We start from the raw sequence: 13,609 nt of genomic DNA, 5'->3' as shown, positions 1-13,609 counted from the left end.
TTGTGGTTTTTCCTTGACATTTTTAAGACATATACTGTGAGTTTTTAGTTACTTTTTTACAACATAATATACTATGAGTTATTTTTACGATACACTATACTTTGACTTTCTTTAATATAGCGACTGTTTTATCAACAGGAGGTCAGTGATTCAGGGGGTCCTTAGTGTTACTGCATGTGGTACTGTTTCATAGATTTCTTTTTCTTTTCAAAAATTGACTGAAAATACACATGAATCCAATATAAATTGCCTTTAGCAGCAACTTATCTTTGTGAAAATGAATTTCCTTCTTACCTACCTGAAAAGCAAATACAGTTAAAGACAGAAGATCATATGGCCCTCTGCCTGACAACCTCCCTCTGCCCAGAGTAATATGTAGGGGGTACCTGTTATGTTTCTCTTTCGGCTAATGAGTCCTTGGCCTAAAAAAGCGCCAAAACACCCCTGGTGTGTATGGAAGGGGTCTGAAAAACAGTCTTTAAAAAGGTGCTAAATTTGACTTCAGTATTCCTGCAAGAGGGAGGTCAAGTTAAATCCAAATAACTTCCTTTTCACTTTTCTTATTGAGCAACAAATCAAAAAATCAGCCTTGTTTTGATATTTTATTAAGAACACTGAATAAAAAACAAAACAAAAAAACACTTAGGTCAGTGCAGTCAGGTGCTGCAGAAAGTTTAGTAAAAATATTCCAGTGTCGCTCAGAGTCTAGATAATGCAGATCACAATTTAAGTTAGATAAGTATGATTTCAAAAAAGCAAACTTAAGTCAGTCAACATTAAATTTGATTTGCATAATACATATTACAGTAAAAACAAAAAATTAAAAACCATTATGAATCCTATCTACGAAGGCATGTGATGTAGGTTCAGCTGTGATGCTTTACATCCTGTAGAAAGGCACCCTGATGAAGTGTTAGCTAAAACAAAATAAAATGTATACAGTAACAGCACATTAAGGTAGAAAGAAAAAGAAGATGTCAGCTGACTGATCATTTTGGTGGAGCAGATGCTGAATAAAAATATGAGCTCCCTGGTCAGCAACACACTGCTCAAACTGTTGTGTCCGCAGCATGCAGCTGTGTCCTTGGTCCACGACCACCAGATGTTTTATTACTTGCTGGGTGCAAACACTGCAAAGAAAAAAATAAGGTTACAACAACAGTTAGGCGTTATGCCACCCCTCAGGTTTCTCAGAATCAGGAACGTGATCAAGACAACATAAAGAGGGAAGTGGTCAGGACATTTAGACATTTGTGAAGATTAGTTAGTGTTTCCCTAATGCTGTGTTTTGTTTTGTCGTCTGCTGAGAGTCATGTTTGAAGGACTGAAATCAAGAGAAAAGAGAAGCTGTGACATCAGACAGTATACTCACTCCTCTCCCTCAGGCCTTGGCCGAAGCTGTGCACCAGTCTGATGAGGCCCCAGAATAAAACCACTTTAATCACCAGTGAAATAAAAGCTCCGGTGACAGCGGCGGCCTCCAGGGTGTATGACGTGTCCTCGTACCATTTCACTGCCATCTGTAAGTAAGGCAAACCACTATTTTACTGCAGTCATCCATACCTGAATGTATAGGAATGATTTTCTTGAATGAATCTACTGAAATGTTTGAACTAGAGGAAAACTGGCAACTCACCGTGTAAATCAGATAAACAAAGTAGGCTAGTTGAGGAAGATTTTGCACCATGAAGACCCAAACTAAGACCTTGGCTTCCTTTAAAACCTGGAAAACAACAAGTAGTTACAACCACAGACTGCTTCTGAACTTAACATGTGTGCTCCTGACGGTTTAGTGCATCCTGTGTGATATTTTCTAATTGGTTTTATAGCAGTTTCACAAACGAAGACGATGGATGAAGATCACTCACTGCAACAGCCCCGACAGCAGCGGTCAGGCAGGCCCACACCACCCCGACACCCAGGATGATGCTGTGGGTAGCAGACGAGGCCGATTTCCACGTCATGATCAGGATACACAGACACAACTGAAACACACCAACAGCATGTCTTTAGTAAAGTCAGTAGCTAATTTGAGGACATACTCGGATTTCAGTTTGTTCTAAAGTCACACACACAGGCATTTTGTCGGCTCGTGATGAGAAATGTGCTGGAGGAGAGGCACGCAGACCAATTTCTCCAGCAACACCAGCTGATTTGGAATGAATGCAACCAAGACACGTTTCCGACATGGGACACGGGACCTGACTGCAAACCAACTTTAAAAACTTGCTGTTCTCATTGTTGTTACTCTCTCTGTGTTCATAAAAATTAAATCACACGTCACAAATAAATCATAGTGTATCACACACACAAACACAGCTATATCGTATGGACTCCTGTCTCACTTCCCGGTTAAGTACTTCAAGTACTAGTATGCTTTCTATTTTTTGATAAATTCATTAAATAACATTGCTATCAGGTCTGTTTCTCTGTCTGTTTCTAGTTTTCTTTTATGTTTGTGTGCTATTTTGTTTTTATTTGACGTCGACTCCGTCAGTTTTCTGTCAACTGTCATTGAGAAGTCAGCTATATTTATTAAATAAATGTTCATAATGATTTGTAAAATGAGTTTATCTCAACAAAAAGTTGCTATGGTACACCTGATGTGTTTTTTTTTAATTAAATAAAATTAGATGTTTATGAAAAAGAGAAATTACGTTATCAACAGAAATTACAAGGGGGCAACATTAAAATGGCATTTTTTTGTATAAAAAGATTTAAAACTTTTTTGATTATAATACAGCTGAATAACACAAAAATCATTAAAGATTTACTTCATGTTTTATAATATGATTCTACGACTTTTTGTGTGCCTGATAGAGTTGACAAAATTCAAGTTTTCAGCTATAAAAAATACTACCGAATAACAAATAAATCACTGGGAGGTCGGCCCAACCCAGTGTTTACCAGTATATAGTTGGAGTCAGTGGTGAACAGCACCTGAGTGTAAAGAATGTAAAAAAAACATCCTAACTATCTGCACTGTGGGGGCTGTCCGACCCATTTATGTATAGAGGAATGCACATGAACCTGAGCCTGAAGGTCAAGGGTCACCATAGAGAAACACAGGTTGAGCAGGAAGTATTGCTCCTGGAGGCTCTCCAAGGCCCCGCCCACACGGAACGCCATCATATTGGGCCTCCGGATGAGCAGCGTGGTGCAGAAGACGTGGATCACGCCCACACACATGATGCACACGAAACGAACCTGCGACACAAACAGATCACAGCGAGTGAATAAACTTTGATTAACGCGTAATTCTATATATACGACATCCTTATACGGCCATAACAAGTGACGTGTGAGTGCTGCCAAAACAACGATACCTAACACTGATATTAATGTAGTTTTGCAGGTATTCAATCATAAATCAAAGAGTTGGATAAACTGGAATTTTGACCTGAGGGTGGCGCGACAGGAAAAGTCAGGGGATCACCAAAGTCAGTGGAAATAATAATAAGACCATGAATATCATCAATTCATGGAAATCGATCTGATAGATATTGTTGAGACTTCAATCTGGACTCAAGTGATGGACTTAACATCCATAAGGGACAGATGAAACGATCGTGGGGATGAATGTAACCAGTGTGGAACCAATCCCACTTAAAGGCAGCAGGCTCAAAGAATCAGAGTGCTTTACCTACTTGAGGAGTATCAGTGACAAACAGGGGGGTACAGATGCAGATGTCAAAGCAGGAATAGGAAGGAGAAGACAGTTTTGTTTTTTTTTTACAGCTCAAGAACATCTGGTGCTCGACTGATACAGCAACATACAAAAATAAGAATCCTAAACTCTCCAATGTAAAATCAGTGCTGCTTACTGGCGTCAAGATCTGGAGAACGACCAACACTGTAGTCATTAAAGTGCAAAAATGTATCTGCAACTGCTGGGAATTTTTTTAAATATCCACTGGCCAGACAAGAACAGCAATAATGATCTGTGGCTGAGGATACAGCAACTACCAGCAGCAGAGGAAACTGGAGAGAAGATGGAGATGGATCGGGCACACACTACGAAACCCAGTGCCGAACACCACCGGACAAGGTTTTATTATGACTGAGAAATCTGGAGGTCCTTTGCCGAGGGCCTAAACTTCAGTGGTAGTGTTTGGCATAAGTAAGTAAAGTAAAGTAAAGTGATGGACTGACAGACCAACTGTCATCCATGGAAATATGACACATGCGTAGTGTTTCCTGCGAGGAGATAAAAACTATGTAACATTATTCAGGGGAGAGGTCAGTAAGGGTCTAAAGGTCACTGATCAGCAGCCAAGTACTTCTTTATTGGCATGTTTATCTACGTGGTTGTCATGTGTCTCCCGTTATGGACGTCAAACAGCTGGCTGGAATCCTGGACTTTGTCATGTTATCTCTGACAATCCCTCATCAGCCTGTATTTTTTTTTCTTTACTAGTGTATAGATTTTTTTGTCCACAGAACTAAACAGCAGTGTTTTCTCCTTCGGTACAAGCTGAAATTAGTTTCTCAGAATTTACCATCAGTCCACTTCAAACTTATCAAAGCAAATGATTAGTGTAGATTATTAATGGAGATTGTGAACAGATGGACAGTCTGTATGTAAATGTGTAATTTATAAATATAAAGCAACTTCCATAAATTGAAAAAAAAAAAATTATAATAATTGTAAATGTACTAAAATATTTTGTAAATATAAAACCAATCTGAAAACACGCAAACAAATTCAAAAAAATTAAAAAAAGACTCAGTGAGTGTAAAATGCAAATCTGCAAGCGTAGGATTGAGATTCACAAATAAAAACTGGATTCACAAATATCTGTTTGAAAGTTAGGAATGTGCCGTCTGACAAAGTGACAGCAGATAACAGCAAGGCCGCTTCCTGATGGAACTGGTTAACCATGTTCCCACCATCTCAGCCGAGGACTCTGACAACACACTCAATACCAACATCAACGACCTGATGATGGTGACCTACCTGGCTGACCTCACCCAGGCACAGATTGCTCTTAATGAGAAGCTGCTCTGAGGGGATTTCATTGATATTTATCATTCATATTTAATTTTTGTACTCTTTTGTACAAATGTTCTGAAGGTATTCACAAATGTTTCTCATTTAATTTCAAATTAATTAAATGTATTCAAAGATTTTTTTATTTGTGGAATTTTTTTGTGTATTTGCAAATGTATTATTTATTTGTTTTGTGAAAATCAAATCTTTTTTGTATTTGTGGAAGGTGTTTTGTATTTACAGATTACACAATAACACACAGATTGTCAATATGTTTACACAAATAATATCTCGCTCCATAATGATTCAGCCTCCGTAAACATTAACTCAGAGCCGTGATATCCAGCCAGAGATACAATGATGAACACAACTACATGTGACTGATACAAACAGCAACAGTGACATCAAGTGGTGAAAGCATGACTCCTTTCAGCAGGATGAGAGCTGTGAGGATCAGCTGTTGTTTTCCCGTCATTAATAAAGTGAGATTATGCAAGATGGCAGCTTTTGAGAGAATATCCTATAGCTTAATAAATGAGGCAGAATAGTATAATAATAAATGAGTTATGTTTCTGTGGTGCCACTCAGTGCAGAGGGGCAGTGAACACACCTGTCTGAGCACAGGGGGAGTGATTTGGATTTTGCTCGGTACCAGGCTCATAACATACATGGTGTGCGAATATTAATGTGTTTGTTGCTAAATGTTACGTTCAGTTGTAAACATAAAGAGGCATGTTGTTGGTAGTCTGTAATGAGTGCAGGAGAGACACTTAACAGTGGTAAAGTTAACTTACATTACTTAATGCTGTTATTTTGATTTACCCCAGTTTATTGTTTTTATCATTATGGTTTATTTGCTTCTATTTTTTTCTATTAGTATAAGTCAATCCTTACCTATTCCATTATTTTTTTTTGTTGTTGTTGTTCAGGGAATTTTTTTGTTGTTGAAAATTTGAAAATCAACAAACTTAAGTCATTAAAAAAAGTGAGATTATTAGCAGCAACCAGCAGCTGGTATGAATCCAGTCCTGTCATGGTTCTGTAATCTTTTTTTTTTTTTTTTCAATGAGTAGATCAAAATGTTCATAAATTCATCTGAGTTATTAATCATCATCATCATCATCATCATCACGACAGTAATAAATTGTCACTAGCAGTAGCTAGAGGTGTGGCTACCCTGCCTTCTTGTGAGAGACACTACTTCCCCTTCTCTGCATGTTTTTCATGAAGTAAAACCCAATTAAATTCTTTTTTTTTTATTTGCAGTAAATATTCTCCTGAAAAGACCTCACACTTCAACATCAAAAAGTATCCTGTCTCTGTCAAGAAAAAAATAATGTAATTTAAGGATAAATGCATTAATAATGCAATTCACAAAGTATTTTCAAATATTTTTTATTAGGGAAAGCATGATAAACATTTTTGTAATTTGCTAGAGTTATATATGGAATAGCACTCAGTTTTTTGTTGGTCAAACTACATCTGACTTTATTGTATCCCTCCACTTCTGAAACCAAATCTACACCCTTGCCTAGTCTAACAGCCCCAATCTCAGAACAGTCTACAGCACCACATCATCCAAAGTGTGTGCCCTGATCAGAGGCTGGGCCTTTAAATATCAGTCAGTGGCTACTAGAAAGCAAATTTTACATTACAACATTGAAACAACACCTTGATTTATACTGGTGTCCCACTGTCCTCCCATCATATGTATATGTATATCAAGTTGTCCAAATCCATGGGACAGTTAAAGGTCAGATCTGAGCTTGTCTTTGTGACAAAGTTACAGCAATTAATATGTTTTATACATGATGTTGACTGTTGTTGAGTTTAAATGAAAAAAAAAAGATTAGTACACATTTTATAATTGATTTAAACTTTAAAAAAGAAGCAGAGTTTAAAGAGAATATGATGGAATTTAATTTGTGTATACTGAATTCTAAAAATCTGAAGTTTAATATTTTCCCTGTCTCTAATGTAATTCTGTATGTTATGTCATAATGGCTGTCTTGTTTCTAATATCTTGGGGCTGTGCTGAAAACACGTGTTCTCACTTTAACATGTTATCTCTTGGATTCTTGTTTGTTTTTGAGATCCTTAAAAAAAAATCAATACATCAGTCGAATTGATAAGAAAACACAGAAGATTCAGAAACTTTTAACGTCAGCTTCCACAGCTGTGTTTTTATTATCATTACTATAATAAATAAATAAATGATTATTCATTTTAAAAACTCCTCATGCAGTGTTTTGCCTCAGAGAGTCCTGAGCAGTAGAGAGTGACCTACCAGCAGCTCCTGCTTGCCCTCTGACCCCTGCACGGAGAAGTTGACCACCGATCGAACCATCACCACCAACACGCTGAGCCCAAACACAACCAGCTCCTGTTTGTTCTCCTGCAACACGCCTCGGACGATGTAGTAGATGCAGAACACTGTAGAGGACAGACCGTACAATGCACACAAACAACACAGGCCATTTTATTACAGCGCTCTTTTCTTTATGCAGCTACACTGATGATCTTTTCTATTAATTATTTCGTGTATAAAATGTCAGTAACAATAACAAACACTTATTACAAGCTACCAAAGGCCAAATATTTATCTAAAGGTTTCTTATAATTCAAATATATTAATTAATGTGATTTCTTGTCCAGTGTCTGCTGGAAGCGGCTCCAGCCCTTCATGACTCTGCACGAGACAAGTGGGAGTAAAAAATAGCTTTTTAACAAAGTTTGTCTGCATTGAATCAATTATTTTTTCACAAAATTTCTCCAGAGTTTAAGTTTATTGGTCTATGAAATCACTTACAAACAACAACTAGCTATGGAAGGTGGTGGGGGTAGACTCTGAAACTGTGACGGAGGCTTTATTGTCATTTGACTTTTCAGTGTCTGTAAGAAATAAAATAGTAATTACTGAATATTAATGGGCAATATAGTCCTGAGTGATGAAAACAATAAAGGAAGTCCTTTCTAATATGTTTGCGTGCACACTACTACTACTATCCTGTTTTTAAAAAAAAATCACATTCAGGCTTGCTGTGATTTGTGTGCTGTCTAGTTCAGCAGTTAAGGAGGAACCCAGTTTGCTTTGTTGACTTCTTCATTTGATCACTACTGACGTGGAAATAAAGAGCAACGACACAGTTTTTCCTTACTTCACTGAGCTTATCATTAGTGATCCTGAATTACTGGTATCACGAAGCATGTTATTAACTGTCTTTGTTAACTCTGGGTTTTACAGATCTGAGCATGTTCACTTGAAAAGAGGAAGTTGTCGATTACAAGCAAAATCATCAGAACTGAGAGCAGGGGACTCAAATGCACTGTTCACCCCCAAATAAAAAATACTGATTTTTCCTCTTACATGTAGTGTAGAGTGTTGGAGATATCGGCTGTAGAGATGTCTGCCTCCTCTTGAATATAACGGAAATAGAAAAATACATTTAAAAAACTCAACAGCAATGTCTCTTTCTAGAAATAGTGTCCTGATTACTCACACCCGCCAACTCATCACCACGCAGAAGGAGGCATACATCTACTGTTAGCTCACCTAGCACCACTGAGCTAGCTAACGTTACAGCTCAGCTGAGGAGGACGTCATTAATGTTTATATCTGTTACTGTAATGAGCGCAAGCCTCTTGTCCTCACAACAAGGTCTGTGGATTATCTTTAGTAAGCAGGTCATGATATCTCGAAAGAGACATTGCTGCTGAGGTTTTTTAAATGTACTTTTTTGGCGCTTTGAGCACCACAAGCTGAGTGCCATCTAGTTCCATTATATTGTAGAGAAGGCAGACATCTCTATGGCCGATATCTCCAACACCTGGAAACTCACACCAAAAAAATCTGAACTGATAAAACCACTACAGGTAAGAGGGAAAAGATATGTATTTCTGATTTTGGGATGAACTGTGCCTTTAATATGGCATGCGATAAAACACTGACACCTGCTTTTGTGCTTTATTTCTTACCACTATTATAAACTCAGCACTTTTGTCCATTTTGGGAGCAATGATTTAATTTTTCTGGTGATCTGAATGCTTGGCAGCCAGTTTGATTTGATCCACTGAAGTTACCATGCTCTGTGCAGCGTTACCGTGGTGATCTACCCCAATTACAAGCATGACAGTCTCATGACAGAAAACCTGATTTAAACCCCCAAAGCAGCTGACTGACCAAATTATCTTGCTTTGGGAATAATCAAGACACAGCAAAACTGATCAAATTTGATCATCAATGGGATACATGATGTGCTCTCTCCTCTGCTGCAGGGGACAACTTTACCAATTCAACTGCACCCATAGATCTGTCAGACTCATCAGCACAGTATTAATAACGGAGCAAGATATGGAATCAAACTGCTAAATCTGTGTGTATGCAGAAGTTGAACAGTCTGTGTGAACAAAGAAACATTTTGTGCCGACCCAACTAGTCAATTACTGTTTAAAGGATAACTGTCAAAAACTCACTTGTTCCAGCTTCTAAATGTATTTCCTTAGTCTCCTACTGTATGATAGTAAACTGAATATATTTTAGTTCTGGACCTTTAGTCATGAATACAGACATTTTAAGATGTTATGTACAATGGGTCCTGGGAACTTGTATTTTCTGACTTTTTACAGACCAAATGATTGATCAAGAAAATATTTGGCAGACTAATCCATAAGGAAAAATACTGTGAGCTGTAACTCTAATTTCATTAACACAGTTGTGGCTATTGTAAAGGTTTAACTGTAGACTGATGGAAGTGATACAGCAGCAAATCTATCATTAAGAAAAGTAAAACACTGCAAAAAAAGGTCATTAAAAACAACTTGGGAAAGAATAAAGCTTCAACAGACAGTCTGTAGAAGATGAGACAGTAAATCCATCTGGGCAAAATGCAAAGTTAAAGTGCAGCAGTTTTCATCACATGATTACACTGGAAAACTTCTGCTTTTTGCAGACAGTGTAGCTGGCAGTTAAACGGGCATGGTGTTACATCGACATCCTGAGGATACTGACAGTGCCTCAGGATGTCGAGTGATTGTACTCACGTATTCCAACCAGCTGGATGAGAGACACAGTGAAGTTGTCCTCATCAGACACACCAGTGTCCTTGTGCTGCTTGTAGATGCTGTACAGGGTGAGGCTGAGCAGTGCCAGCAGAGACGCTATGGTGAAGCAGAAGTAGAGCTTGAGGTGACATGACAGCTCCGACCAGGGCTTTATCTGCAAGAGTGTGGACATGGAGAGGACAAAGAATGTGAAACAACCTGTGATAAGGAAGACGCTTTCATTGGAACTTGTGTCTGCAAGTCCAGTTTCACACGTATGAAAATATGAACAGAGTAGGGCTGAGGGACCGCGATTTCTGGGACTTTTAATTTTAAAAGTTTTGAAATTGATTTAATAGCCCATCTTCACACTCACAGAATGTATTTCAGTCTTCCTCTATTTCACCTCTACTTTCAGAACTACTCATGTTTTAGTTTCGTCTCTGCTGCAGCAGCTCACCGGTCCACATGGTGTCGGGATCAGTTCCTGGTGTCTTGGCCTCAGGTTTGGAGACAGAAGGTCTGGGCCCTCCTGTGGTTGCCCAGAAATCTGGTTGCCCAACAAGGGACTACGATTTAAAAAGAAAAATAAAGCATTATTCACAGGAGCAGTTCTAACTGTAACGTGATGTATATAGGACTGAGAGAAACAGTAGTTTAAATTATGCATTAAGGCACTAAATCATCTGATTGTCTGTATCCCTGATGACTAGACATGTACAGACTACTGGACCAAAGTATATAAAGAATATGACTTATTTAATGTCATGTTGCATGTCAGCAAACATACATATCTTGTAGTAGGCATGTCCAAAGTCCAGCCCAGGGGCCAAAAGTGGCCCGCAGACAAATTTTAAACAGCCCTCGGTTTCCCTTGTCTATCTAAAATTCACTATATGTGGCTCACCATACATTTTCCGTAAATTAAACAAGATCACTTTTCTTTTTTAAACATGCATCAAGTAGAAACTCTGCAGGGGGAACTGACGCGTTTTCATAAACAGACGATGGGACGGTTCCCTAAAAGCGTCAGCCACAGCAAAGAAGTGTAAAATCAACAGTGAAGGCCACTGCCCTCAGAAGTGGTGAACGGTTGAACACATTTTCAATGAAAGATGAAACAGTTGCTTTTGTCTTGTTTGTTTTGTGATTTTTTTAAAGATCCCATTTGATGCGAGGAGCAGCTGGCCCCAGGTATTTTCATATTATCTGAGCTGGTCCCCAATTCAAAAAAATTTGGACACCTCTGCCTTGTAGAGTAATATTTTATTCATTTATTCTTTTTTTTTTTTCAAGGACGATGGTCATCGATCAACATGCTGCAAACAGAGATATAAAATACAAAATCAAAATGAATAAAGAAGGAAAGCAACAAACTGTGAGCAAAGGTAAGTACACAAGCAAGAAGAGCAGAACACAAGCAGAGGAAAAAGATAAATATATATGACTGTATGTAGTGTAGAAATACTCCAGACTGAGCAAGGGAATAAAATATAGTACAGTAGGCTTTTTTCATGCAGACGTTTTGAGTTATGGTAGGAAAAGTACATGTGTTAACAACAACGTGAAAAGGATGATTCATTTCATTGTTCAGAACTGTGTACTGACATGTCAAAACGTCCTCTGAAAAAAGGCCTATAAAAAATACTGAAAATATTTACAACATGAAACAACATGTTCAGTGATCGCACATCTGATGTTTTAAGAGATTTGAGAACAGAATTAAATAGACCTTATAACAAAGTAAGTTACAAAATAACTTTCAAGTACCTCACAGGTCGATCAAAACAGAGCATGAGACAAACATCTAACAAACCAACACAACACACAAAACATTAATAAACATTATGTCTGCACAAGTGTCTATTAAGGGGCCTTTCTGAGCCCTGGGGGCCACAACATTGACGACTAAGTCAGGAGAATGCTGAAACTGACCCTGCTGTAAAACTAGAACAGAGGGGGATATAGATCTACATAACAGTCAGCTTTTTCATTAATGATTTGTTTAAGCATGTGAATACAGAGTTAGAACACACCCGTAACTGACTGCAAAGCAGGGTGTGTCAGAAAGTTGGGAAATCTGGATGACAGTCACTTGACAAGTTGTTCCAAGATAAGTTTAGTTTAGTTGCACATACATGTATAGACAATGCAGGAAGAGACATTACAAGTTAAAGCATTGTGCAGGAGAGGTGAGAAGCTAAAAAAGCTTATGAAGATACCCTCCCCTTGTGAATAACAATGATAATACATAAAGAGAAAAAGATAAAAGTGAAGATTGCGTAATTGAAAAAGAGTTCCAGACTAGAAAGTAACACAAAATTATTAGAGATGTACAAAAAAAACACTATAGACAATATTTTTGAATAATGATCAGTTTTGAATTCATTATGTACTACTATTATTATTATTCATGTAAATTAAGTAAATTAAAATAAGTGCTTCATGAGGCATCTCTAAGACCAACTGAAAATATTACAAAAATGAATTAAATGGTCAAACACATGAAAACTTTACAAGTTAGTATTAAAAGTAACTAAAATAAAAGCACCTAATAATGGTTATATATCTATTAAACAATGCACAGATATCAAAAGATCCTAAAATCAACATTCATATCACATGTAATGATGTATTCTCTCTTGTACATTAAAACTCACTTTTTTTGTATTTTGACCTTCATATATTTAGGCTCTTAAGGATCTATTTTTCAATTTACAGTTTTCTTAATTCACTTATGCACATTTCTATAACAGTTTTACCAGCCTGTGTCAGGTTTTATTCCTCCACAGCCAACATGTGGTTATTTTAATGGCAGACAGTCAACAGATGAGCCATAGACTGCTTATTAACACTTTATATGCAGCCTGTGAGATGGCCGTTTAGATTCAATATAAAACATGATGTTTCATTAAACATCACTGATGGATGTCACGAGTTGTAAGTGCTAGCTAGCAGCGCAGCATCCAACTACCTCATATCTGACCAGAGTTTGACACATTTGTAATGACGTAAACTGAATAGCATAAAACACTGTAATAAATAAGTCTGTAAACTTTTCTATTGACCTTATCTCGTCCATTTCCTTGCGGAGCAGCCTGTCGGACCCGGAGCTTACATTCCTGCGACTTTGTGCTGGCTGTCCGCCTCCAGCTGTGAGAAGTTCAGTTTCACATCTGACAGTATAAATAGGAACAAGAGCCTGTTGTGGCAGGAGTTCTTCTTCTGCTGCTGCTTTACTGTCCTCTTCTTCGTCTTTTCAGCTTGGCCGCCCGGAAGCGCTGCTGCCCCCTGGAGGACGACAGAGAAAATTTCTTGAATGTAGCTAGTCAGTTAGTTGTTAGATAATTCCTCATAAAACTTATAATTTTGCCTTTGTATGTTTATTAAGTAAACAATTTACTCCTTAACACACTGCTGTTTAGTTTTGAAAGTCACCAATTAAACTGACTAGACACTGGTGAAAATGATGGTTGTTAGACGAAAGCGTTTACTGCCATCCAGTGGTAACAGCGAGGAATTGCAGCACCACAGCATCAGGAAAAGTAGTGTTAAAATATTGGCATTATTTACAATCAC

At 37.8% G+C, this 13,609-nt stretch overlaps 1 protein-coding gene across 1 annotated transcript; it reads right to left on the bottom strand.

Annotated features, from left to right (window-relative positions):
- Nucleotides 1–588: 588 nt before the first annotated feature.
- Nucleotides 589–13,288, bottom strand: LOC126402215 (uncharacterized). The gene is made up of 9 exons (XM_050063991.1): nucleotides 13,099–13,288; nucleotides 10,491–10,599; nucleotides 10,031–10,205; nucleotides 7,278–7,423; nucleotides 3,031–3,207; nucleotides 1,869–1,985; nucleotides 1,637–1,723; nucleotides 1,373–1,520; nucleotides 589–1,130 (listed from the first exon to the last, which is right to left on the bottom strand). The coding sequence occupies exons 1-9, from the start codon at nucleotides 13,110–13,112 to the stop codon at nucleotides 1,111–1,113; spliced, it is 993 nt and encodes a 330-aa protein (XP_049919948.1). The 5' UTR covers nucleotides 13,113–13,288; the 3' UTR covers nucleotides 589–1,110.
- Nucleotides 13,289–13,609: the final 321 nt, after the last annotated feature.

Source organism: Epinephelus moara, chromosome 16 (genome assembly GCF_006386435.1).
Source record: "Epinephelus moara isolate mb chromosome 16, YSFRI_EMoa_1.0, whole genome shotgun sequence".
Taxonomy (NCBI): domain Eukaryota; kingdom Metazoa; phylum Chordata; class Actinopteri; order Perciformes; family Serranidae; genus Epinephelus; species Epinephelus moara.
Note: the sequence above shows the minus strand (reverse complement) of the source record. Positions and strands in the feature narration are given on the sequence as shown.